The sequence below is a fragment of the Mya arenaria genome, chromosome 14 (assembly GCF_026914265.1).
Source record: "Mya arenaria isolate MELC-2E11 chromosome 14, ASM2691426v1".
NCBI lineage: Eukaryota > Metazoa > Mollusca > Bivalvia > Myida > Myidae > Mya > Mya arenaria.
This window is the reverse complement of record NC_069135.1, coordinates 30,442,038-30,465,240: the sequence shown is the minus strand read 5'-3', so window position 1 is coordinate 30,465,240 and position 23,203 is coordinate 30,442,038. Positions and strand designations below refer to the sequence as shown.

Here is a 23,203-nt window from a genome sequence, read left to right as displayed (position 1 = left end):
AAAAGTGGTCACCTATAATAATTTCTGTGATATATTTTATATGAGGTATATGCTCAAATGAGAATAACAGTTTTAAGATAAAACCTTACTTTTTACACAAAATAAATGATTGTTGAAACCACTAAAAACATCTCCACATATATTTACTGTCATTCTCACTAGGCTTATCGTTAAAGCTGTACTCTCACAGATTTACCATTTTTACAACTTTTTTTATTTTTTGTCTTGGAAAGAGCAATTTTATGCGTTAATATCTGCAAACCAATGATATAAGATTGCTGAACAAAATCAGATCTTGGATTTCATACTTCCGTTCGAAAAGTAATGTTTTATGGCCTAACCCGTTACTAACGGTGTAAGGAAAATGCATAAAACATTAGTTTTTGAACTTAAATATAAAAATCTGCGATCTAATTTTTGTCAGCAGTCTTATTGAACTGGTTTCCATGGATTTTCGCAAAAAATTGGCTCCTTCCAAACAAAAAAGTAAAAAAAGTTGTCAAAACGTTCAATCTGTGAGAGTGCAGCTTTAACTATCAACAACAACCATTTCCGACCACAACCCATGGAATGCTACGACACATTAGTCGAAGACTATTTTTAAAGGGTTACACTCTTTCTGATTGAACTTCTTCTACTAAATATCGTTCATCCCTAAGTCAGGAACCTGCTACGCCAATACAATGCTATTCAGGAATTCGCACCGAAAGGCCAACAAAATATTGAAATAACTACAAAATTCCTGCCGTATATCAGGTGGCATTATATCATTTTATCCGTATGTAATCCTCCTGAAATCCTGTTAATCACTAGTTTCTTTTGATAAATTATCATCATGAAGTTCGTCTACAGCCATATCAAGTATCTATTTACCAGGTACAAGCAACTACTTAACCGTAGCTTGTATGCGCTCTGGGAATAAGTACTAGGGTCGGCAATTATAAAACAAATGCAAAACAATATATTAATTTTAGAACTGTTCTCGAAAGAACTTGCTGAACTCGTACTATATAGGTTGCTCCATGTTATCTGTAGAATTCTATCTTGCTGTTTGTATAAAATTAGGCTATGAAATGACTATGAATTGTGGACGCAATGCCCTTTTGCAATGAGGAAAATTTGCAAACAATCCGGGAACATTAGAGTCTGAATCTTAGATTGTAGCAATTATTATTATTATTAAGCAAAGTAAAGTTTTTCCATATCTAAACAAGCAAAGAGTATTTATAATTATCTGATATCATAATATCATTTTGTTAATATTGTTCATATGTCGAAGTATGTTTGAAAAAAGTATGCAGAGTAATTATGCATAGGCTTTTCCCGTGAAAAGATAAAGATGGAAACGTATGAAAATAACATATTGCCTACGCCCGTACTAGGGAGTTTCTGAATACAACTCCGTTTATTACAAAACATATAAACACGCTTATAGCAAATACAACGCACACTAAGGTATGAAACTAGGTTGTACAAAACAGTTTTTACTGGTGAGAAAACAACAACAATTTTATTTATGGATAAAAGGATAGTAGACTCCATACTGGCGGTGCATTATCACCTCCACAATGTTCTAGCGAAAATGTTAACGATGTGCATAAATACACAAACTTAAAAAAATAAACCATGATATTTATTTGCACATGGCCATTTATGAAGAAATAAATAGAGGATATTTGTTGATTTCACTGTTAGATCGTATTTTGTTTCACGAGTGTCATAGAAAAAAAAAATTCACGAGTGGCGAAGCGACCATGATATGATCACGTGCGAAATTAAAATAATATCTTACTCTGAAATCAACAAATTTTCTGTTTCTTAAATGATTATTTACGGAGTTTTATTCGTATTTTCCTATTACCCCCTAATTGAAAATCGTGTTTTCAACGCCTCTACCCGTGGGACGCCTCTCGCGCAATGTTTTGACAGCTGATGACGTAGGTGTCAATTCTGTTTCCGGTCCGTGGATAATTAATCATCAAAGAGGTTTTTATAGGTTATTATTTACTTATGTTTAATTGCAAAAACGTTTTATGAAGATGCAATTTTATCAATGCATATATGTTCCAAATAACAAAATTTCACGACAGTTGTTTTAGATTGAAAAGGGCACGAATACATGACCAAAATAACACTGATCGCCATTTACTGAATGCAATTTCGTTAAGGTCGAACTTGTGAATAAAACAAATGTGAATAAACATTGGAATTAAAACAGTTTCCGAAGTTTTGAGTTTGCTTAATGATACATGGTTATTCAGCCATCACTCACTGTCAGAGATCAGTCTGATTCGCTTGAAAACGGTTCGTTTCCTAGATAAATTGTAAAGACTACTCTTTTTCGGCGGATGGAGTGAAAATAATCAGTTAGTTGTTGTATGAATTTTTACGGAAAGTTCGTTCTACAAAGTCATAAGGTTTAAACAGATCTTTGATAAATGATATAACATCGAATTTATGTTCGAGCAGTTGTTTTCGTCTGTAATTTGTTTTGTACGAAATCACATCCACTTCGAATATTCAGCTTCAAGTTGAAGACAACGTTCGCTACGCTCACTCCGCCCATCTTGAATCATTAAGATTTTAATTGATGTCATCTAACTTTTACTTAGACCAAAGCTGTACCTTTATTGAATATTAACCACTGAACGCTGTATATTTTTTCAGATAGCATTTATTAGTACACCAAATATTAATTGCGATTATAGAACATAGTTGAACGTTATATTGAACACCGGTAATTTTTGTAAACATTTTCAAGTACACTAAGTACTAGTAATTAACATTGTACCTTTATTGAATATCAACAACTGAACGCTATGTAATTTTTCATTTAACGTTTGCGAGTACACTTGATATTTAAGATGAACCTGGATTGGAAAAAGACTGGCCAAAACTGTCCAATTATTGGATATCAACAACTGAATGCGGTGTATTTTTTCATTTAACGTTTGCGAGTACACTTGGTATAAAAGATGCACCTGGTTTGGAAGAGTCTGATTAAAACTGTACCTTTATTTAATAACGGAAAAGAACAGAACATAACGTTTATTCAACATAAGCTCACACATGATTACTTGCATAAAAGATATGCATAATTTTGCAATATATTACTTACAAACATCTTATACAATATCATGAATATAAAAGATAATTTGAGCTGTTTGAAATGCGAGGGTGACTTCTTACCTTTATATGACTTTATACATTCAAGTCAGTCTCTTATCTTGAAAGCCGTGATACAGAAAATAGCTAATCCAGCTAACAGAGTTTTATAATTATAATCAAGTATTGATATAAATGCCATCATACTTGCATTTTCTAACAATAAATCTGTTGTATTTCATGTATATGCTGAACAAACGAAAACAAAATGGAATTTCAGCCACTGAACGCGGTGTACTGTTTGCACCTCGCTCGTTATACTCGAGTAATCACGCGGAATGCTCACCGACTGCCAGTATTTACATTTGCATGGTTAAGTGGTTAAACTAAATGACACTTAGCACCTTTCTGACAGATTGACAGCTGAAATTACCAAGGTTAATTGGAAGCTAACGAGGTGGTTAAGTGCGGTCGTGTTTTCCTGGCTCAAGAGAAGAGACAACGTGCACTGTTCACTTAATGCCCTATCAGAGGGGATTTGACCTGGATTTTGTCTCAATTAAATATTATAATACCAGAGATTCTATAAAGCAATAATGTTATATAGGATCTCTGATGGTACGCATATTTGTTTATCCATGTTTATCTAAAAGGTAGACATTTGGGACACCTGTTAATGAATTTCCAGTTGTTGTTTTTTCACCTAAAGTGTAAAACCAACAAAGTATTGTTGGAACTAATTGTTATTTAAGTTTACTATTTTGATGTAGATAATTTGAAGAATACCAATATATTTTACACTCGTTTGTTGAAATTTAACGACAACTAAATGATGCAAGACCCAATGGTAGGCTTAGTGTAAACAGATCACCTTCCCTGTTTAACTTTTCCTGGTTGGATGATTTTTGAGTCTATTTATACTCGCACTCTGGCAAGGCCCATTCGGCGAGTGCCCCGATAAGATTGTTAGTCATTTCAGGGTTTATTTAGCAATGTGCACAGCAATAATATAACACTGGTTAGATTAACCCTGATTCTCCACCGTGTACCAGTATTACACTTTCACATGGGACCTTTATTTAACGTCCGTCCCGGAATACGATTAATATTTTAGTTGTGCGGCAGGGAATCGAATCTGCGATCCCTGGACAGACAGTCAAGTGTGTTACCACTAGAACACGGATACGCCACTATACCCCCGACCATCATTTATAACTAACACTATTTCCATACGTGTGAGATTTGTGGTGCTTGTACTTTTCATCCAGTGACGTTTGGGTCCTCACCCAATGGCTCTAAGCCGGGTTAATATTTGAATGCTTGACTACTGGGTTTGACCCTGAAGGTTTTTTGATAATTGACACCGTGATATATATTGCATTTTACATGTTACATGTTTAATGGATCTGTAACTTCAACGCAAATAAAATAAATCATAGGGACATATACAAAAAGGAACGGTTAGTTTTGTTTTGTTTTTAAACTGACGGTTAGTTTATCTACTGATGAAGGCGTTATGCCGAAACGTTTAATATAATAAACATAACGTGTTTGTATGGTTTATTTCATTCATAAGGAAATACACACACACACACACACACAATGATAGAAATTGGTGAGAGTAAATTTATATTATCTTAAAAAGTAAATAAGTTATTACGAACACGGTGCTTTAAATGTCACAATAAGTAAAAAGTACAATGCTGATAATTTATTGTATGTATTATATGAAGCCATTTCATTTTATTATCAATACCTTTTACCAAAAGTACATTTGATTCACACATCGACGCGGTGCAAACGCTTTATTACTCTCCTTTAAATAGCCAATCGTTCTCCATTCAGGTTCTCATCAGCTATGTTGAGAAAGCATAACGATTTGTCCGCCTATGAGCTGCCTGCCATTCACTCATTTTCAGCAGTCAGCGCTAACATAACCACGCGATGGATTGGTCGTTATTATAAGGCGCGGTACTTGGATAGTATTTAAAGGGCCATGATTATCACAGATGACCATTTACTAGCAAGCAATTTTATTCGAGGACGCAGGACATAGCTTACCATTACAGAATAAATTACAAGCACATTTAAAAGTAGATTGGCAGTTCAAATTTAAACTTTAAACTCGTCAAAAACACTGAGCAAAAATGAGTGATAATAGCCAGATATCCCTGGATTATCAGAAGAGACAAATTAACAGTGACAATGGTCAAATGAATGGACACAATTTCCCAAAATACAAATTGATTTACTTTGACATTCGTGGACGTGGTGAAATACCAAGGCTTCTCTTTCATGCTGCAAGCGTTGACTTTGTTGATGAGCGAATTGACGATGAGGAAAAATGGTATAAACAACTCAAAGCAAGTAAGTGTAATGTGCATGCCTACATTTTGAATATAACCAATGACGGATATAATATACTACGATGTTAAGTAGACATAATTTTGTCGTAATGTTTCAACTCTCATGCACTTTATGTAGCTATGATATCTATCAATCTTATACTACCATTTTATTTTAAAGGTAAGCAACACAAACACTTGTAATTGTTTCTTTTTAAAACGACAATTTATTTTCAGTTATACATTAACCAGAAACTAGTGCAATAAACTGTTGAAAAAAGCTGTTCTAGATGCGAACGTGTTTTATAAAAAATGCTTTAAATAGCTTTATGTGTGTCAGAAACATCCTGATAATATCATTTCAACAGCATATATATATATAAATGATAAAAACGTACAAACAATACGGAGCACTTCAAAAGTCCGTTCGTTTATTCCTTCCTATTTAAAACATTGGAATTAAGGTTGATTATTTCCTTGCCTTCGATATTTCGCTACCATGGTCTCGAGTTCTAAATCTCGTACTTGAGAAACATTTCTGATCTAAGTTAAGTAATCTAACTAAACTGATCACTGACACATCGCATGAGAATAAAATAACAAGAATAAAACACGAACCGGTCCGAACTGAGAATGAAATGTGTTCCTAACTATTATCTAGTATTGAGATCTACATGTGAAAAAGTTGCATCTGCTTTGTATATAATGCCAGTTACAACCTTTTCGCTTCACCACTTTAAGTATCAAACCAGCAGCGTACTTAAACCTTTTTTCATATTTTTTTTCTGGAATGGACAAGGAGTAACACGCATAAAAGAAACATCTCCTGATATGACCCTGTTACATTTATTCAGGAAGTAAATACAACCATATAATTAGTTGTGGTAAACTTCTTTTATAAATCAACATATTACAGACATTAAAATGAATATGATATCGGGTTCATCACATACTTTGAATCTCTTTACAGGTATCTAACCACAATTACCACATGCAAGCTATATTTCGCATTTATTGGAGCTTTTGTATCCTTTGAACACTTTACAAACAATAATAAACCAATTGCTGGCATATAGTTCACCATGACGCTTTGTTAACTTTCACACGTACCGTTTTCTTATTCCACCGCTGAACTAAACAGTTGCACACAAATGAAATATCATGAAAAAAGGATGAATAATAAATGTTCATGACCATAGACATTGCGCAAATATGTAAGCTTTTGAGAGATATTAAATGGAATAAGGAATTCCAACCACGCAAGATTTTATCCATGAATATATAATGTATTGTTTTTATATTTTTTATTTATTCTAATTTCTTCTTTCTCTTGCACTTCATTTTGATAAAAAATATACCCCTTTTCTTTTATGCCGCTCAATATCAATGCACAAGATGATTTTATGGAATGTTAGCCATTGCTATAGGTGCACAACATAGGTTAAAGGGACCCAGTATAGGTTGACGCAGATTGTTTTTAATTTTAAACACAGTTCAAAATATGAGACTTATAGTTGTTTTTAATTAATAGCTACGTGGCCACTAACTCTCCAGTTTAAAAAGCGCCAAAATATTTTTTATCTGTACAAAATCATGTTTATTTTTTATATTTTTAATCATTACAGTAAAATGAGTAAATAATAATGCATTAAAGTAAAAGATAAAAGTAACCCCAAAACAGTGCCATTTTGCATCACCCTATATTGAATCCCTGCAAATTCACAAAGACAACACCAAGACAAATTGTCTTACATTTCATGAAATATTTGAAAAAAGGTACCTTCCACATTTTAACAAATACTAGAAAACCACGAACAAGCCTCAACCATGGTCATAGTCATCATCTTAAATTGGTGCGACATTTAAAATAGCTTGATATTGTTTTACAGAATTTATTGATTATTATGAAGGTTTCGAACGTATTTACTGCTTGGCTCCTCCCTATTATTAACATTGTATCACTGAACAAAACAGAACTTTTTTTTCTTAACTTGTTCAACGAACATCGTCTGCAAAACATATATATACATGTTTTCATATGTTTTGGTAAACGTGTGTATACATTAGTATAACCATTACGGCGCATATCACGCGGTCCTTCACTTTAAAGATTGCTTTTACAAATTATGATGGCCTAAATCCATAAGTATGAATGGTTATGGTTGAAGCTTTAACCTTTTTCTTTTTTTCAAAGTGTTTTGCATGTGATTTTCTGCATTTTTAGATCATTTCTAAGAAAGTTTAAATAATAAAAACATATTACAGACAGGGAGGACAACAACAGAAGATTGGTCTTAAGTGCCCCGCATTAGTTTCACCAAAGTTTCAACAATTGCAATTAGTTCCCAACAAATGAAAACATATATCAAGTAAAAAATATCGTCGTAGAGTATTTAAGCTTGGCGAGAAACGTGTTGGTCATGTGACAGAAATCTATTTTTACGCTGTAAACTTCATACGTGCAGGCAGATGCTACAATTCCCGACGTTCACTTTAGATCGGAATATACGCGGTTAGCTTTACATATTGCCATGGTACATGGTAAATTTAAGGTCGAGTCTATGCATACCTATGGAAAACTTGAAACTTATATCATTTTTTTTACTATTTACACTAATGCGGGCCACTTTAATCACTTAGATAAACCTCTTGTAAACACGTTTGCCACTTTGACAGTATGAAAACTGATCTTTTCCTGTCAATTTAAATATTTGAAGATAAAGTCGAAAATATAAATACTGCGCTGTCAAATCTGAAAATATTTAGAGTTTAGTTCATTGGGTATGAAAGTATTACATTTTGAAAGACAGCAATTTCAGATAATGTTTATCATTTAAATGATCGTAGAACCCCATTTAAATATATACAGACGCCAGTTAACTGAAAAAAGTATATATACTTCGATACATTGATTTGTACTGAAAATCGTGTGTGCCCTTTATTGTTATTACCTTTCATTTAAGTACTGTTTCTGTATTTTAAACGTTTAAGTCATATTATGCATGCGCTAGAATTTAAACACTCTCTGAATGAAAATGTTCGTACTGTACTGAATACACTGTGAATTGCGTCCTGTTTCAATTTCGCTTTAACGACTAAGCTACGGTTTTATAATTTGCTCTATATTATTTATAATAGAACGAAAATTAAGATAATTGATAAATAGCCTTCTAACAATGTATGTACTTAAACGCTCAAGTTATTTAATTCTTATTTTTCTACTGACGAGCCTATACAATGGCGACTATTAATTATTGAATTAATAAATATACTTCAACAATATGCTCGAACCAATTAGGATAAAAAAGAATATACCCTACCCCCCGTATAACTTGCAGAACGCTTTTAAATAGTTTGTAATAAACTTCTTAAACATATGCGAATTCAAAGAGAGCGCGTGCTATGAATGACATTATGGGCGCTCAAACTAGGTTATCGAGTGCAAACTGTTGCAATGGTAAACGAACAGAAGTTGAGCGATATTTAGTTTTATTGTACACTCTGAACAAACTACAGGTGAAAGAGGTAAATACAATTATTTAAGCAATGTATAAACACACCCATTCGGCATCATAATTCATAGCAACCAAAAATAATGCCCCTGGCTGGAGGGTCAAAATATAGTTTTGTAAACATAACATTATAAACCACAAGGCAAAACTTTACATAAAACATTGCACATTTTAAGTATGAACCTGTACACAAGTAACTATTATTAAGTTACAAGTAACAGTTATTAACGTAGCGTTTTACGATTGAAATTTCGCTGAGGTTTATATTATATAAAAAAAAATCAAACACGATAAAAAAAATCATTTTTTTAAGAACCGTAATGAAATGAACGCAACACTACGGCGAAAAAAGGAACAACAACTGTTGATTGGATGCTGATATTGTGACATTATCAGTCCAAGAAAGTAGCATTCTTAACATACGCCAATATTTGCAAGATAGGCAGGCATTAACGCATGGTCAAGCCTCGTTTTTTTCAAGTTTATTGTAGAGTCCAGAAAATACAACTTTTTTATGGGTTTAACAGGGTAAAAAGTCCAAGGTCATAATAAGTGAGAACAAATAACAAATGTAAAAAAAAAACTGAATGTAAAAGGTATCTTGTTTCGAGAAGTGCAATCGCGAAACTTATTTTACAGAAGTTATTCGCACTAGGCGTAATTTCTTGTAGCACTGTAAGGCAATGATTTTCATTGATTCCATTGATTTTTTATTGAATTTAGTATACAGGGTTCAAAAATGCATTTAAAACTGAAAGGCTATATGCTGCAGGTACGAATATTTGCCATGCTTTGATTTTGTTGTTGTTGTTTTTCTTCCAAAATTAATATAGTGGAGAACAAATCCTGCATTATATTAACCGCGTTGCAAACCGTGCCTGGACATCAATTTTGGTGTTGCTAAGACCCCGATTTAGTTCATTTGCTAAATATTTTAATGTATCGAGAGCTACATACAGAAAAGTTGAACCTAGCTGCTGTGACACCAGCGCAACAAACAGAGGATACATAACCCAGACATTCTTTAAGCGGCGATCTTCTGTTGTAATATCATTAAGACATACTCAATTATCCTTTAATCTCACTTCACTGTGGACTAAGTATATGTGACCTTTACAGCCACCACACTATTTTAATATAGCGCCAGTTGTAGGGGAAGGTAAATACAGTACATCCTTCAAAATGGATCCGCCGTTAAACGTCATATGAACATAGAATGAACGAACAGGTTTTTGAATGTTTTTATGCACTTAAATGAATTGAACTGACAGAGAGATATATTTTCATTATCAGAAATTATAAGAAAAAGGTATCAAAGCAAAGATATTACACTAAATACTCATCATTCAGTAAATCGATGTGGTAAACGAACCTTTAAATCGATGATTTTCGAACTTGGTGAACCCACTAAAGATATAAAACACAAATTTATTTCGATGAAACTATTTTATTATCTGTCATTTTGCTGATTTCCCAAGTCCTGACTACATTTATTTCTTTGATTGAAATAAATTAGTTCTGCTCCTTTAATTCCTGTAAGGCATTAATGGTTTGACCGAGGAGTTTAATAGTTGGATGGTTTAATATTCGACAGTCAAGTTCATCTTCATGTGGCGATTTTGTCCATTTATCAAGGTCGACCGGTGCAATGCGATATGAATTCGACATTTACGGGTTTTTCACTAAAATGACCGTGTTTAATATTTAAGCATGCTGTGCTAGCGAATTTGAGCAAAAAGAGAAATACTGGTATTTTAACCGGGAAAATCTTCGTGCAGCAATTTGCCAGTAAACTGTGTTTTCAAATAAGGGTAAAGAAAACAATGGAAGATTTTCTAATAAAACACTAATAGTCACAGGAACCCGCTAAAGAAGGTAATTTAACTAGCTCTGAAATAAAAATCAGTTTAATATCAAAGCTGAACAAAAACCAAAGCGTTTGAAAAACGAGTTGATAAAGATCCGGAAAAAAAACATGACATGAAATGTTTAAAAATAACATCAATATTGAGAAGAAACTCTATGAGAATACATTTTATCTGCAACAAGGTTAACCTCTATATTATTTTGGTGATACATTTAAATGTTTCTCAAATTATTGAATCCCTCTTGCTGGTTTGGCGTCTCCAGTATGAATAAAACATACAGACATCGAGACTAGTGGATATATATTTATAAACTTCCCATGATTTTAAAATTGATATACATTGTAACTTTTTCTTTCATATAGATAAGACTGGGTGCTTAATGATTACTATGTAAAAATATTTTTGTCGCTTAAAACCGAACACATTGAAACACTTCTTTAATATCACTGTTGATTTGTTTGTTAATAATTATTTCTGTAATATCAATGTTGAAATGTTGATTTCAAAAACAGACTGTTTATGTAAACATGCATTTTAATGTTACATCTAAAAATGTTCTATATACTTCTAGCTCAAGAGATATGGCAGTTGGCTGCACCCTGTCCATTTTTTTTAAACACATTTATAGCTTTTTTTTCCTTCAAACGCATTATGTTCAAGTTCTTTATAAACCGATAAAGTGTGCCATTTTACTCCTTTAGCATCCTGGCCTTTTTCTACAGAACAGTCTTCTTTGTTAAACCTTGCTAAAACTCTAATATGCAACTGTTTAAATATTATTTCGATACGATCGGTAAAATGCATTTCCTATCCAGAAATAGTTTTTTTTTATTTCTTTTTTCAACACAGCTTATGAAAATAGCTTTTTCAACACAGCTTATGAAAATAGCTTAGCAATTCATAAAATGTGATATCCTGTAAACAGAGTATAGGTGTGTTCACCATTTATTTCAATTAATTCATCATAAGCTGTATTTTGTGGTTCCAAACGATCACTTTTTAAGAATTAAGACTGTTAAGACAGGTGACGTGAAAGCTGCTATGAGTCACTACCACTACTGTGTCGTTATTGAGGGGCATGAGAAAGAACCCCTTCCACGCCTTGATAGAGTGTACATTCGTGCTTATTTTTGCAATAAGTTTGTGTAACTATTTCGGATTAAATACATGAATCAACCACTGACATTTAAAGGCCTAGTTTAAGGAATGTTTGTCATGATGATCCCCTGCTGTGTATCTCCTGATAATTGCGCTGGTGTCACAGTAGTGGCCAATTTCATGTGTTTTTGTTTATTGGCTCAGAGCCATTTTGGGTCCATTTCTATATTAAACCTCCAAAACTGCACAATAGGATAATATAGAAGGATTAAACTAGGCCTTTTAAGAGCATTTCATATACACATACTATTATGGGAATTCACTTCGTTCGAACTAATTATGTTGATTCGCACCGAGCCGTTCATTCGGAACTCCTCGGCCATTTTTTTAGAAAACAACCTCGGATGTATGCAGGTACATCAGTTGAAGTAGTTCGTATTTTTTTGAATTATATCATTGATTAAAATTAGTGTTTTAGAGTTGTGTTTATTGATCTAAGTTTAAATTGATTGCCAGTGAAGTGTATTATTGCAAACATAATTAAGATTTCCAAGAGTTAAGACATAAAGTTTAACTGCTAAATAAAATTACTACGCGATCTACTTGCTGCGGACTTAAACGTACCTCTTTTTGAGTATGTAAACCGTCAAAAATACATCCGAGGTTGTTTTCGATAAAATGGCCGAGGAGCTCCGAATGTGAGCCGATGTGACAACCATAAACAGGTACAACGCCACACCACCAGTAAAATAAAACGAGACGGGTAAACCTAAATCGAAAAGTTCAAACGTTATATTTAAATACATAATGCATTGAATTATCATTTGGATACCACAGTGTGGCATTTTCGAACAATCAATTGTAACCCCAGTTAATAGACAAGTTGGAGCTGTCCTAACCCTTCTAATTGATATGTCGTACATAACGACTCGAAAACTAGGGCAATACGCGATGTCACGTATTCAAGTGACCAAAAAAGCTGTAGGGAAGAGTGTATTTGGTGCGAACGTTTATCAAGTGCTAAAAGCGAGATATTTTTATGTGACAATAAATTGTCTCCGTTCACTAGAGTTTCTCCACATACACAGATACATTGTGACATTGAAGCCGGTTGATTCGCCAAAACAAACAAATCAAAAATTGTTACTCGTGTAAAGACGTTTTGACATAAATACAATGGTTTGAGGCAAGTGGTATACCAATATATATATTCATATAGGTTTTTACACGTTTTTTTATTATATTGTTTTGTTGTTTTAATATTCCAAGATAGAGTTGGACAGCTTTACCTAACCGCATCCCGGGAAAGCGAGCAAACCGTCATACATGTTATCAGGCTGTCGTTCTTTTTTGATAGACTGTCAAGTTAAATTAATGTCGGACCATTACAAAGAAAATATGAAACACGACTGTGTGGTGATTCGGAGACGATGACCTCGATTCAACATTATCACTTTTAGATATGATCCATTCAAGATTATGGTTACATCGAAAATTTTAAATTATTCGTATTAGTTTAAACTAAATTGAGTCGATGTCCGTGAAATCCGTAATTGGAAATAAACTACAAAATATCTGGAAATAAATGCATAGAAATAGGAGTTCGTCATCTATCATTACTGAAAGTATGAAAATTGTATCATATGTGCTATGTGAAAAATGCAGATTTAAAGCAACATATCCTGGTCGAGGGCAATGGTAATCTTAAAGCTAATGCCAGTAATTAAGATGTCCACCAAACTGTGGAACCTGGACATTTTATACCAACGAAAGGCAAAATATGTATCACCACTAACATGCATTTTCACTGTAGAATAAAAAGATATACGCTACATAATAAACATTGCAATAAACAATACATTGAAAATATAACTTGACGCAACTATAATTGTTAGTATAATTAACTTAAAGATTTTGCAAATCGACAAAATATACCCTTGACTGAAATGTCTTACTTTTAACTAGAGAAATTAACTGTAACAAGAATAGGGCCCAGGTGACTATGCAAGGATAGTATTTAAATAAACATACAATAAAAGAACACATAAACATGTGACGTGCATTATAAGTATACATATAGTTACATGTTCAAGGCTTGCAAAAATGAAATATAAATTCAATTTTGGTAGCTTAATTGCATACTTAAAAAATGACATTCTGGTTACCGAAACATCAACGATAAAGAAACGAAGAAAACCGACACATAATTGGTACATTCTCAAGGGTTCTACCTGTCAATTCTAAATGACACTAGACCAATGCAAAATTTGTGTGTTCACCCTCAATTAACTCTACTTGATTAGATAAATGATTCTATTAAGTATCTCATTTGTAACCATTCACAATGGGAGTTTACGGTGATACATTAGCATCATCGTATTTACTTGATGACACCAAGCCGGTTAAGGTATCCGATGTACACATACGAGTTTCGTATTGTCGTGCCACTGGTCGTAAAAACACATTCTTCTTCTTCTTCTTCTTCTTCTTCTTCTTCTTCTTCTTCTTCTTCTTCTTCTTCTTCTTCTTCTTCTTCTTCTTCTGTGATATAAACAGATTGTGAGGTCAAAAGATAAATTTGACTGCCATCGGTACTCAATTGGCGCAAGACCTGCAATAAATGACATTTAGCGTTGTCTCACAGCGTCACAGGGTTTTATTGCTCTGGTGTAATTGTGATATCTGCATCCATTTGTATGAGACTTTGACAAGTTGTCCACATGTAATCTTTCGTAACGTTTGTACATTTAAATAATATGATTTGTTAATGGTAATCATAGATAAATATTGACCAATCAATAAACATTTCGGCTAACTTTGACCAACCAATGAATTAAACAGTTGTATACAATGGCTGCAGGTGATCCATATTACTTTGGCATCCTTTGAAAGGCAACTGCTTATTGATTACTAATTTATAAAAACAATCGAAAATACCTTACGGATAAAACTGTGGCAGTTTGAATTGTTGTGTTTTACATCAACTGAAATCGGAAGTTAAATGAGCTTTTTCAATCTATCTTGGTCAAAAAAGAGTGTTTGCAATATTGTTATCGGTATACTTTTTTCATATTCTCCCTCTAAACGTTAAAGACTGTTCAATGATACCAAAATAAAATATTGTCACCTGGCATAAAATGTCCCATTTTTGTAGCTCGGATACCTTAAGAGTTAAATAAAGTTTAGTTTATTCGTAGGTTTGCATTGATAATTTTGATTTATTCTTGCTGTCATGTGCATACTTTTTTCCAGACATTAAGATCACATTTTGACATTTTAAGTACCTTGGAACTAATTGCTATTAATGCTGTGTCCATTTTTTGTAATTTGATCAAATGTTCGCAACAAATTTAAACATTGACGTCGATAAAGACTTTTTCTTGTATTTATTTCATTAAATAATAAAACCGCATTTCTCCATATTTAACAAAATAGAAAAAACACACTTGATAAATCACCAACAAGCGCATTGTTACCGATATGCTGATGATATTCTAACAGGCATGAAGGCAGATTGTCTTAAAGGTGGTCATTCGGGCAACATTTGTCTCTACAATATTTTGATAGCTGTAACTGTTTGTTGTTGTTAACAGATGTGTCATTTGGCTGATGTTTGTTTGGTTTTGATCCTTGTGCCTTAAAACAGGATCATGGTTGTAGTCAAGGCTACTTCGCATGCCCCTTTTCTTTCCATTGGTTTATTAATTAAACTCTTAACTGATTTCTCTTTATTTTTCAGTCTTTGAACTTATATAAAGTAGCGATATTGATACAGGGCAAGCAATATGTAAATTATTCATATAGACTTATAGAAACTATACGAAAAGTCCGACATACGCATTCATCATTGAAATTTGCCTTGTCACAACTTTAGAATGGCAAATGTTAAAAAAAATAAACACAAAAAAAACGTTCTTGCAATAGCTTTTTACGTTTTGTTTTATTTCGCAAATTACGAAATGACAGTTGTATCTTTATTTACAGTTATTTATACTGAGGAAATAATTCATATAAGGTTTGACTAATGTGTAGAATCTGTGGAAGGAAGGGTGTTTTCTACTGAACCTCTATCTCTCTCTCTCTGATATTGATAAACGCTTACTTCAGCCCTGACGGAATGCACTGTATACGCCCCCTCCCCACCACCACCCCCGCAGAAAAAAGAAATAAAGGAAAAACGCAGAAAATTCTCACAGTTCAACATCTGAACAAAATAGAGTGAGCCTTATCATCGTCTTCCAACGATACGCACCTGGGGTTATCAATTAAGGTTAAGCATTATGCTGACTGACAACTATCTTTCACGCAATTACCGTGCAATCCTCCTTTCAGAGATGCCACAACACGTTCTACCCGTGCTGGAAGTGGATGGAAAGCAGCTGTCACAGAGTTTGACGATCTGTAGATACCTCGCACGAGAATTTCGTAAGGCTTGATAAAACAATCATTTTAGATTCTCATATGCAGCTAGTTGTAACAATTGGCTTTTAACATACAACATTTATGGGACATAGGCATAGTTTATGTTTGGATAAAACATCACCTTGAACGTTTAAATTTAAGCTCCTTATCACTTTCTTTCGACCACTTCTCGATTTGGTGTAAGGTTTGGGACATGCCTGGACGGGATGAGAATTTAAATATTATTTCATTTTGTTTCTCAAAAGAGCGAACCGGTCTATTTATATTATCTACACCAGCAAAATATACAATTCGTAAGAAAATATCCTTACCACCGCGTTTGTTCTTTTAAGATAAGAGATTCGGGTTATTATTTTGTATGTAAGGTTGAAATAATTTGGCAGGTAGAACAGGTTTGTGCTTTTCTTCTTGAACCACCTGTTTTACTGAATGACCGGAGGCCCTACGTTACAAATAATAAAGAGGGGTGTTTAGTACATTCCAAGTTCAGTAATGATAAACACTGATTAGTACAAACTTGTTAAAAGGGAATACCGGCTTATCTTCTTCTTGTTGATGAGTTCTTTATTAGAACAATAACAACAGTGTTCTATATGATATCTGCTACACGTGTTTCTTTGCAAATGGGTAAATTGTCCTAATTATGTTTTATTCTACGCAAGTACGAGTTTCAATACAAGCATTCTTAACATATCTTTGTTTATATTTCTGAAACATCTGCTTTCATTCACTATGTTATAGTTGCTTGCGTACAATCATTGTGAAATACAAGTGAAGAAAATGCCTACCTTAGGTGTTTACTTTACATTTGCTTTATTTATATACTGGATTTATCACTTTGGAACGGTCAGCGAAAAATGCTTCACAGTTTTACCAGTTTGTTTGTCCATCCTCACATTTTTTTCTTTTATAGAAAAATCGGTAATATAAACGAAAAAGAAATCATTAGTATTATCAAGGCATTGATTTCAAAACGAATAACAGTTTCATAACAAGCCCAAGGATGAAATTGTACACCGTTTTTTCTCGCCAGTAAGATATTCTATTGAATGCCATCATAATGCACGATAGCAACAGGCGGATGCGCCGCAAGTTTTAAAAAAAACTTAAACAGGAATCATAGAAGCGACTGGGCTTATCCCTTTAGTTTAGCGTATTGTGGTTGTTTAATGGCACGCCACTTAAAGCTAAACCGATAACCGGCAAGATACATACCAGACCCTAATCCTATCATACACTGTCATATTGAAATGCTAGTCAGGGATTCGTTCACTATTGCATTGCGTAAAGCATTGTTTCATTTGCTGTTTTAGATTTATGTGGGAAGACGGCCTGGGAGCAGGCAAAGGTGGAAGAAATTGTAGACACAATGGAGGATCTCAGGCTAGAGGTGGCGAAGTGGATATACGAGAAGAACGAGACTAAGAAGGTAAGTGCAAATGGACTGATATCCAGTTAGTGCGGATTTGGCAAAGTGTATGATTAAACGAACATAACGAGACTTAGGTCAGTGCAATGTACTGATATTATATGTGAGGAGCGGGACTTCAAAGGTAAGTGCATAGGCTGAATTCAAATGTCAAACTGGAGGTAGCATAGTGGACACACAAGAAGAACGAGACTAAGAAGGTAAGTGCATAAAGCTGATATTCAATGTGAGGGTGGAGGTAGCGGATTGGCTATACGAGAAGATCAAGACAAAGAATGTAAGCGCATAAGACTCATATCAATTGTCAGGGTGTATGTAGCGGAGTGGATACTCGAGAAGAACGAGACGAAGAATGTTAGTGAATAAGGCTCATATCTATTGTTAGGGCGGTGGTAGCGGATTTGCTATACGAGAAGAATGAGACTTTGAAAGTTAGTACATAAGGTTGACATCCATTTTCATGGCGGGGGTAGCGGTTTTTCTATTCGAGACTTACGAGATTAAGAAGGTTAATGTATAAGGCTGATATCTATTGTTAGGGCACAGTTAGCGGATTGGCTATACGAGAAGAACAATACTAAGTAGGAAAGTGCATAAGGCTGATATCAATTGTCAGGATGGAGATAGCGAAGTGGATATACGAGAAGAACAGGACTAAGAATGTTATTACAAGTTCGAAACGAGTCTAGAATGATGAGTGTATAAGGCTAATATCCTATGATGGGCAGTTACACGGGGATACTGAGACTAAAAAAGTAAGTGTATAGGTATTATACAGGGGTAAGGAACCAAGTCAACACAGACTAAGAGCAATACTAAAACGGTTGCATTTGCATAGAAAATACACACGAAAATTGAGTTTAAATGGTAAGTGAGCAAGACTGACATATTCTGTTGGAGCAGACGTTGCATCCGGAATACACGAATGATAAGGCTTAAGTAATATTTGTATAAGGCTGATATCATGAGTTTGGAAGGACGTTGCATAGTAAATACACAGGTGAAAAGTGATTGTATAGAACCGGTAGCCCGAGTAAGGGCAGTGGTTGCAATTATGATAAACAAAACAAACGAGGCTAAAATGGTGAGTCTATAAGGCTGATAACTTTTGTCAGGTCAGGGGAAGCCAAGTAGATATACGAATAGAATGAGGCTTACAACGTAAGTGCATAAGGCTGATATTCTTTGTCAAGGCAGAGTTGGCCACGAGAAAAACGGGACTAAAATGCGACTACATATAGTGCTGTTTATCGATAGTCAGGACAGAACAGTTAAATTGGATACGTGGATACACAGAATAACTGGTCTCAACACGTGCTAATATTCGTGGTAGTGCTTAGGTCTGTTAGTGTATAAATATATGTGTCAGATCGATTGCTAGATAAAGTTAAACTCGATCGAGTCAATTTACTGTAAGAAAACACCGTATTTTAGTGATTTTGAACTACTTATTAATGTATTTCTATGGAGCGAAGAAAACGTTGCTTTTCGCTTACATTTTGATGTTAATCGTGGTGGCAAATTGGCAATAGATTGTGGTACTTATTTAGCACAACTCCAATTACTATTAAAAAGTCTACACACAAGCAAGCAAGAACAGTGTTTAAATAACTAGTTATTCGACAAAAACATTACTTGTGGGTTAGCGCCAGGTATAACTGTCATCATGTGACATTTCCTTTTGTATGCCCTTTTAGAAGTTACTCAAACAGCTTGTAACCATTGCACATATTTGTTAACCTTGTCAGTCGAATATCCTACAAAACGTAAAACCATTCAAACTATGTCCAAGTATCGTCCAACTATCTTTGTTAATTAACATCCAGATTCCCTGAAAATGATACAATGGAATATGCATTGACCGGCTCAGTCGTTAGAACCCCAAAATGATCTTGTTTCAAATCTCGTGGTTCAAAGTTCAACAGACACTAAACGGGAGAAGCAATGAGAGGAAAAATTCAAAATTTAACTGTTTATGATAAATAAATGAAACAATGAATTATTTACAAATGTACAAAACAGATCTTTAGTTTGGTTAAGTGCCATACAATTATAAGATATATAAGTGTAAATTCCCGTATCTCTATATTGAGCATGATGAAAAACTATATTATTTAATGTATACAGGCTACGCCCCCATTTTCACAAATTCGCCAATTAAACACCACGTTTCATATGTTCAATCATTCAAATGTATTTGTGTAAATTGAAACTCAAATAGGAAGGCAGTAGATTTGTGTCTAAACATTTGAAGTTATTTTTAATTTCAGAATGAAATATCGGAGCATTTGAAAGAACAGGTGTATCCAAAGTTTGCTAAAATACTGGAAACTTCTCTCAGGGGAAATGAAGAAAACGACAACAGCAGTGGATACCTTGTTGGAGAAAATGTAAGTCCTCTTCAAATTTTTATTTGAATAATGCTTGCATACTTCTGATTACAAATAGCTTTGAACGCTTATTTGTATTTTTGTTACCATTGGATCATTAATAAAAAGGTTATATAATAATATGAAAATACTCTTCATTTTTTTTAAAAGCACGTATGTAATGCAATACAATCTGCTGAACATTCATAAAACTATATCTGGATTTATCGTTTTGTCTTACGACTTCTATAAAAAGATATATTTCCTACAGCAAACATTTAAATCAATGACCTTATTTTTTATACCAAGAACGACGTAAAAATGATACCGTAATGTCACACAGTGTTACTTTTCTTACAGTTCACTAATGATTGCCAACATGTGAAAAACGTGACCATATATACTTAAAATATCATATTGGTTATGATTGTAAATTATCTTCAATTTTAAATATTATTTTGTTATTTTAACCTCAATGCACCTTACCTAATTGAACTTTTATAAATAAACTATTCAAAACTAGAGAAGAAAACAATTTAAAAAAAGGTTATATAGCTGAAATCCAGCTATACACGCTTGTGATGGCAGACATACGTTCTGCTTGTCAAGGGAGATCACTGTGTAGAATATTGCTAAAATATGTTTCAGCTTACCTTAGCGGACCTCAGTGTTTTCGAGACGTTGACGTTCCCGTTGACAATTCATCCAAGCATTCTGGACGACCATATAGAGCTCCAACAGCATCGCCATCGAATCAAAACCCACAAACGTCTTTCTGACTACATCAGTAACAGACCGCTGAGACCAGTCTAGGGCTAGTCCTACGTCACTTTCTACTCAGGCGTTTCTATGAATAGAAATCAAAATTGGCTTTCATTTAGATGCAATACAAAATCTTGGCAATCGATATAAGACTTCAGTAATATTTTCTGCAGTCGTGAAGATATGTTGGATTAAAGAAGTTGATTTCGATGAAATCCAATCATTGCCCCAAAATCGAGGAATAATTTTGGGCAACATGAAAATAATTTATATTTTATATGCTTTCAGAAATACATGTGTGTTTTTGCGAGTTCTATCAAATGTCGCTATATAATGACACTTCATCTCTGCATTAATGCTTTGTTTGACACATAGCACATAATAATAAAAGGACATTTTCATTTCTCAACGATTGTTTAATTCATTTAAAATGGAATTCATTTAATGTGAGGTTATTTGTGAAAATGTCTTTATATAGCGTGCCTTAATGTTCACTTTTTTGTAAATTATTAACACTTACTCTTTTTAACATTTTCGAACTATAAATTAATTCATTTCTGGAAAGATTGTTAAAGAACACATCACGGAGTGTACCTGCTATGTGTATATGTTTTAAATAGCTTTCATTTGCCATCAGTATTTCGCAGTTGTTCAATATATATATATATATATATGTCGTTGTAATGCCCTAGCCATCGGTACAGAAATATCATAAATAGTTATTGTTCAGGGCTTAGGTGCTATAATAAATAATGTTTGTTTCCGGTTTCCCGACCTACCCTATTTTTGCCCCGACTATTAACCTTTTTTTTGCCTGAAAATTTTGAGATCATTTGTTTATATCTTTTGTTTGACAATGGACTTTCTACAATACCCGCGATGCTAATATTGATTGTATATATGTTTAATAAGCGTATATTTCATAGTTTTAGGTAACATACAATTTCAAGAAACAATTAGCCTTATAAAAATATAGATAATTTCCGAACTACATACCCTGGCCTTTGTCCCTATTCATTATTCATTTATTTATTTTTCTGTGTGTGTGTGTGGGGGGGGGGGGTATGGAACCGGCAACATTAATATTTTGTACGCCTTATTAATAAATCGCATTGTACGATCACTTTCCTAGAAACGTACCTCTGAGTAGTAATACAATATATTTGAAATTTAACGATTTAATTCAAAATAATTTGCATTCAATATGTTAAATTTTATTATATTTCACCGAATTGTTTGATAAAACGATATTGTTGCAGGCATATTTTGTTAAAATGTTTGTTGAAGTTGTTTTTTCATTCTATAGAATTGTACACCGAGTTACTAGTGTTTTTTTTTATTGTTATTTTTATCTATTCTGGTTATTTTTGTTTTGTATCTTTTGAAAAAAGCAACATGATACTCTGTTTCACATATAGATATATGTATTTATATAAGTAACTAATACTTGCATCATATTCTAGATTATTAACAAATTTAATTACTGCCATAACTTTAGCAGGGATAGTTTTGTACAACACCTTATGTGTATTTTGACGTATAACATATCTAATCAGATGTTTTATATACGTACACATATAATTATACTTATCTTAAATTATCAAACGTCTACGAGCATCACCGTAGTAGTTACTCTTGTTATCTGTTTTGGCCATGTGCGGTGACATACTCTGCCATCGACACTCCGTTTTCTTTGTGTTTTTTTAAGTGTGTCCTATTGTCCAAGTTTTAATGCTATTTTAAAGAGGTCCAAGCTTTGCTACTTTACGTAACAAAATACTGCACGTTGTCAGCCAACTTTAATTTGCTTTAACTTGCCAATAAATCGGGACTGCATTAGTTGAAATAAACTCGAAGAAATAAAAACAAGCCCACTATACTAACTCTACCACTGTTTAAGAAATTTAGTAATTCGTGTGACTCGAGTAACTAATTCAAAGTTGCTGTATTTGTCAGATATATAATGTTTATATTGTTGATTTTTGAGGTGTATAGATAGTATCATTTTACGTGTAAATGCATTCATATCAAGTTAATTATATGTTATCAGTGAGTTTTTGTCTTGCGTTCTCATAGACCCTTCATTATCTTCCAGTATATAATGTTTTACAATGAAATGATGTTAATCCAAACGTATATTCGAAGTTAAAACTATATAAATATGTACAAGGGGGTTGTTTGTATCGTCAAACTAATCATGAAACAATTCGAAAGAATATGGAGACAGTAATACGAATTTGATTGACCAGTGGCCATATTACAGAAGCATTTTTAGTTAAAATCTTGTCTTTTC

At 33.5% G+C, this 23,203-nt stretch overlaps 1 protein-coding gene across 2 annotated transcripts in view; it reads left to right on the top strand.

Moving 5' to 3' along the window:
* LOC128217797 (probable glutathione S-transferase 9) overlaps window positions 1-22,958 on the top strand; it is a 28,677-nt gene extending 5,719 nt beyond the window's left edge. Inside the window, exons 1-5 of one of the 2 annotated variants that reach the window (XM_052925189.1) lie at window positions 5,038-5,472; window positions 16,261-16,353; window positions 17,664-17,779; window positions 20,050-20,169; window positions 20,797-22,958. In XM_052925189.1, coding sequence (XP_052781149.1) covers window positions 5,253-5,472; window positions 16,261-16,353; window positions 17,664-17,779; window positions 20,050-20,169; window positions 20,797-20,961 — 714 coding nt within the window. In that variant the 5' untranslated portion in view covers window positions 5,038-5,252 and the 3' untranslated portion in view covers window positions 20,962-22,958. Of the gene's footprint in view, window positions 1-5,037; window positions 5,473-16,260; window positions 16,354-17,663; window positions 17,780-20,049; window positions 20,170-20,796 lie in introns of those variants that run through there. The other variant, XM_052925190.1, reaches the window with a different exon arrangement.
* The last annotated feature ends 245 nt before the right edge of the window (window positions 22,959-23,203 follow it).